Source organism: Entelurus aequoreus, linkage group LG06 (genome assembly GCF_033978785.1).
Source record: "Entelurus aequoreus isolate RoL-2023_Sb linkage group LG06, RoL_Eaeq_v1.1, whole genome shotgun sequence".
Lineage (NCBI taxonomy): Eukaryota > Metazoa > Chordata > Actinopteri > Syngnathiformes > Syngnathidae > Entelurus > Entelurus aequoreus.
Genome location: NC_084736.1, coordinates 36,574,552 through 36,580,551, shown reverse-complemented (window position 1 = coordinate 36,580,551; position 6,000 = coordinate 36,574,552). Strand labels below are relative to the sequence as shown.

Sequence of the window (6,000 nt, the reverse complement as noted above, 5' to 3'; positions counted from 1 at the left end):
TCTGACAGTGTCATTATTATCTTTCTGATAATAATAATAATAATGATTATGATGATAATGATAATAATAATAATAATGGAGGCATTGTTGCAGCAGTGCCTTTGTGACAGTGTCATTATTATCCTTATGATAATAATGATAATGATAATAATAATAGTAATAATGATAATCCATCCCTTGTCCAGGAATGTGGATCTAACATAATAGTGTGAGAGTCCAGTCCATAGTGGATCTAACATAATATTGTGAGAGTCCAGTCCATAGTGTATCTAACATAATAGTGTGAGAGTCCAGTCCATAGTGGATCTAACATAATAGTGTGAGAGTCCAGTACATAGTGGATCTTACATAATAGTGTGAGAGTCCAGTCCATAGTGGATCTAACATAATAGTGTGAGAGTCCAGTCCATAGTGGGTCTAGTTAATAGTGTGAGAGTCCAGTCCACAGTGGATCTAACATAATAGTGTGAGAGTCCAGTCCATAGTGGATCTAACATAATAGTGTGATAGTCCAGTCCATAGTGGGTCTAGTTAATAGTGTGAGAGTCCAGTCCATAGTGGATCTAACATAATAGTGTGAGAGTCCAGTCCATAGTGAATCTAACATAATAGTGTGAGAGTCCAGTCCATTGTGGATCTAACATAATAGTGTGAGAGTCCAGTCCATAGTGGATCTAACATAATAGTGTGAGAGTCCAGTACATAGTGGATCTAACATAATAGTGTGAGAGTCCAGTCCATAGTGGATCTAACATAATAGTGTGAGAGCCCAGTCCATAGTGGGTCTAACATAATAGTGTGAGAGTCCAGTACATAGTGGATCTAACATAATAGTGTGAGAGTCCAGTCCATAGTGGATCTAACATAATAGTGTGAGAGTCCAGTCCATTGTGGATCTAACATAATAGTGTGAGAGTCCAGTCCATAGTGGATCTAACACAATAGTGTGAGAGTCCAGTACATAGTGGATCTAACATAATAGTGTGAGAGTCTAGTCCATAGTGGATCTAACATAATAGTGTGAGAGCCCAGTCCATAGTGGGTCTAGTTAATAGTGTGAGAGTCCAGTCCACAGTGGATCTAACATAATAGTGTGAGAGTCCAGTCCATAGTGGATCTAACATAATAGTGTGATAGTCCAGTCCATAGTGGGTCTAGTTAATAGTGTGAGAGTCCAGTCCATAGTGGGTCTAGTTAATAGTGTGAGAGTCCAGTCCATAGTGGATCTAACATAATAGTGTGAGAGTCCAGTCCATAGTGGATCTAACATAATAGTGTGAGAGTCCAGTCCATAGTGGATCTAACATAATAGTGTGAGAGTCCAATCCATAGTGGATCTAACATAAAAATGTCAGAGTACAGTCCATAGTGGATCTAACATAATAGTGTGAGAGTCCAGTCCATAGTGGATCTAACATAATAGTGTCAGTCCAGTCCATAGTGGATCTAACATAATAGTGTGAGAGTCCAGTCCATAGTGGATCTAACATAATAGTGTGAGAATCCAGTCCATAGTGGGGCCAGCAGGAGATCATCTTGAGTAGAGACAGGTCAGCAGTGCAGAGACGTCCCCAACTGATGCACAGATGAGTGGTCCACCCTGGGTCCTGACTTTGAACAGCTAAGCGCTTCATCTGTGGTCAGCTGAGTATATAGGCTAGAGCAGGGGTCCTCAAGTACAAATCTTGAAGGTCCACAAATGTTATTTTGAAACAGGCTGGGTCCGTTTATTATCGGTCAAGCTTATATAGTAGCAGGAGGTAGGTAGTAGTTTAACATTTTCTTAAAATTAACAAAAATAAAATAAATATCCAATAAAATACATGAAAGATTTTCTTTGAAACAAAAATAAATAAGAACTTAAATAAAACTTGAAGTTTTAACAAAAAATAAATACTTTTAAACACAACCCTCTATCCCTGGTAAACAAATGACCTCAACAGAGAATGGCTTCTTGTGTTTACCCAAAACCCATGCCACTCTGAGTGAGCACTCTGTTGCTTTTGTTGTGTCATAGATTTAACAAAAATCTTCCTTGATGTTTCATATGACTTTTTCAGCCTCGTGATTTCTTTTTTTCTTAGCTCTGAATAATGAGGAAATGTCTCTTCAAATTCGCGGTGCTCTTTCAGATAGTGACGTTTCAGATTTTCACTTTTCACCAGAGCAACAGTACTGTTGCATATTAGACCCATTGGTCTGGTACTTGCAGTAGGTAGGATGAAAACATATTGCTCTGTCCATTCTTCCTTGAAACGTCGGTTTTCCCTGTCCACCTTTCTTTTACCAGCCTGAGCCAACTTGGAGTATGCCATTGTGATTTGATTCACATTCAGTGACTGACGAGTGAACAGTTAGCGAAGTAGCGTTAAGAGACAACTGTATGCCTGCAGCGAAAGGTTCCATGCATGTGGCATGAGCTCTGTATGACCCAGGTGGTAACAGCCTATCAGCGCGTCGTTGTGATAGAGATGACAACCCATACTCTGATTGACTGATTCCGCAGCCAATCAGAGTGGCGTTCTCTCGCTCCCACTCCGTCTCTCTCTCTTTCTCTCTCTGAGAAAGAGAGAGAGAGAGAGACGGAGTGAGTGAGACACGGAGAAGTGTAAACGAAACGTGGAGATATTTGACTAAAAACAACAAAGAACGTTGACTTGCGCTAGCGATAACTCAAAGATAAATACAATTATTATTATTTTTATAATAATTATAATTATAAAAACAAAAACATTTTTTTAAATTTTTTTTTTTACTATAATTCGTGCTGGGTCCGGACGGACACGTCGCTGGGTCCGGACATGGACCGCGGTCCGCCTGTTGAGGATCACTGGGCTAGAGTATACAAATTTGTTTTAAGTTGGGACTTAAATGCTTCTACTGAGGTAGCATCTCTAACTGTTACTGCTAGAACATTCCAGAGTACCGGAGCCCCAATAGAAAACACTCTATAGCCCGCAGACTTTTTTGGGCTCTGGGAATCACTAATAAGTTCTTAGAACGCAGATTTCTTGCCGGGACATATGGTACAATACAATCAGCAAGATAGGATGGAGCTAGACCCTTTAGTATTTTATACCTAAGTAGTAAAACCTTAAAGTCACATCTTAAGTGCACAGGAATAATAATAATAATATTAATGGACGCATTGTTGCAGCAATGCCTCTGTGACAGTGTCATTATTATCCTTCTGATAGTAATAATAATAATAATAATAATAATGGAGGCCTGTGTGATGCCATTATTGTGATGAGGTGTCATTGTGTAGTTTGCAGGAGGCCATCATCCCACGAGGAGCCAGACAAGGTCAGAGTCAGCTGAAGAGAACGTGCAGCATCTTTGCCTACGAGGACATCAAGGAAGTGCACAAGCGACGCTACCTGCTGCAGGTGACTTCCTGTTAGCACTTCTTGCCTTGACCAGAGGAGCGTGCTTAGTTAGCTTAAACGTGTTGTGTGTGTGCAGCCCATGGCAGTGGAAGTCTTCTCTGCAGACGGCAGGAACTACCTGCTGGCCTTCCAGAAAGGAGTCCGCAACAAAGTCTACCAAAGGTACTTGTCCTATATGAGTGAATGTTGGCTGTATGAATGAATGAATGTTTGCTGTATGAAGAAATGTTTGCTGTATGAGTGAATGTTTGCTGCATGAATGAATGAATGTTTGCTGTATGAGTGAATGTTTGCTGTATGAGTGAATGTTTACTGTATGAGTGAATGTTTGTTGTATGAATGAATGTTTACTATATGAGTGAATGTTTTTTTTATTTAAACGGGGTTAGCAGATCTATTCTATGTGTTATACTTGATCATTTCGCGATATTGCCATATTTTTGCTGAAAGGATTTAGTAGAGAACAACAACGATAAAGATCGCAACTTTTGGTATCCGATAAAAAAAAAGCCTTGCCCCTACCGGAGGTAGCGTGACGTAGTCAATTGAAAGGCTCCTCACATTTTCCTATTGTTTTCAACGCAGCTAGAGCGATTTGGACCGGGAAAGCGACGATTACCCCATTAATTTGAGCGAGGATGAAAGATTTGTGAATGAGGAACGTTCGAGTGAAGTACTAGAATGCAGTGCAAGACATATCTTTTTTCGCTCTGACCGTAACTTAGGTACAAGCTGGCTCATTGGATTCCACACTCTCTCCTTTTTCTATTGTGGATCACGGATTTGTATTTTAAACCACCTCGGATGCTATATCCTCTTGAAAATGAGAGTCGAGAACGCGAAATGGACATTCACAGTGACTTTTATCTCCACAACAATACATAGACGAAACACTTTAGCTACAGAGCTAACGTGATAGCATCGTGCTTAACTGCATATAGAAACAAAATGAATAAATCCCTGACTGGAAGGATAGACAGAAGATCAACAATACTATTAAACCAGGGACATGTAAATACACGGTTAATGCTTTCCAGCCTGGCGAAGGTTAACAATGCTGTTGCTAACGACGCCATTGAAGCTAACTTAGCAACCGGACATCACAGAGCTATGCTAAAAACATTAGCTATCCACCTACGCCAGCCAGCCCTCATCTTCTCATCAACACCCGTCCTCACCTGCGTTCCAGCGATCGACGGTGCGACTAAGGACTTCACCCAATCACAGATGCGGTCAGCGAGACGGAGGAAGTTAAGGTGAGTTCGGCGGCTAACGCGTCTGCTATCCATCTCTATCTACCTGGTTGTGGTGCTGTAGTCCGCCGCTAATACACCGATCCCACCTACAACGTTCTTCTTTGCAGTCTCCATTGTTCATTAAATAAATTGCAAAAGATTCACCAACACAGATGTCCAGAATACTGTGGAATTTTTAAATGAAAACAGAGCTTTTTTGTATTGTATTCAATGGGGTACCAATACTTCCGCATCAACTGATTCCGTCACGCGCATACGTCATCATATCTGGACGTTTTCAACCGGAAGTGTGGCGGGAAATTTAAAATTGCAATTTATAAGTTAACCCGGCCGTATTGGCATGTGTTGCAATGTTAAGATTTCATCATTGATATATAAACTATCAGACTGCGTGGTCGGTAGTAGTGGGTTTCAGTAGGCCTTTAATGTTTGCTGTATGAGTGAATGTTTGCTGTATGAGTGAATGTTTGCTGTATGAATGAATGTTTGCTATATGAATGAATGTTTGCTGTATGAGTGAATTTTTGCTGCATTAATTAATTAATGTTTGCTGTATGAATGAATGTTTGCTGCATGAATTAATGAATGTTTGCTGTATGAGTGAATGTTTGCTGTATGAATGAATGTTTGCTGTATTAGTGAATGAATGTTTGCTGCATGAATGAATGTTTGCTGTATGAGTGAATGTTTGCTGTATGAATGAATGTTGCTGTATGAGTGAATGTTTGCTGCATGAATGAATGAATGAATGTTTGCTGTATGAGTGAATGTTTGCTGCTGGTCACACAGGCCAGAAGTCAAACTGGCAGCTGTGTAGCTTACCACCATCTACTACTATTTATTTGTATTGTCATTATTGTTATTATTATTATTATTATTTGTAGCTTACTGCTATCAATGTGTTTATTTGTATTATTATTATTATTATTAAATGTAGCTTACCACCATCAACGTGTTTATTAATATTATCATTATTATTATTATTAAATGTAGCTCACTGCTATCAATGTGTTTATTTTTAATATCGTTATTATTATTATTATTATTAGTATTAGTATTATTACATGTAGATTACCATCATCAATGTGTTTATTTTTATTATTATTATTATAATTATTAAATGTAGCATCAATGTGTTTATTTTTATTATCATTATTGTTATTATTAGTGTCATTATTAAATGTAGCTTACCACCATCAATGTGTTGATTATTATTAAATGTAGGTTACCACCAATTAATGTGTTTATTATTATTATCATTATTATTATTAAATGTAGCTTACCACCATCAAGGTGTTTAATTGTAATATTATTATTGTTATTATTATTATTAAATGTAGCTTACACCATAATAA

The 6,000-nt window shown here is 38.5% G+C and overlaps 1 protein-coding gene across 4 annotated transcripts in view; it reads left to right on the top strand.

Annotated features, from left to right (window-relative positions):
* The window catches only part of wdfy3 (WD repeat and FYVE domain containing 3), a 202,441-nt gene that overhangs the window by 173,240 nt on the left and 23,201 nt on the right, over nt 1-6,000 (top strand). For all 4 annotated transcript variants that reach the window (XM_062050680.1, XM_062050679.1, XM_062050678.1 and 1 more), the window contains 2 exons: nt 3,269-3,389; nt 3,466-3,551. In XM_062050680.1, coding sequence (XP_061906664.1) covers nt 3,269-3,389; nt 3,466-3,551 — 207 coding nt within the window. The remainder of the gene's footprint in view (nt 1-3,268; nt 3,390-3,465; nt 3,552-6,000) is intronic.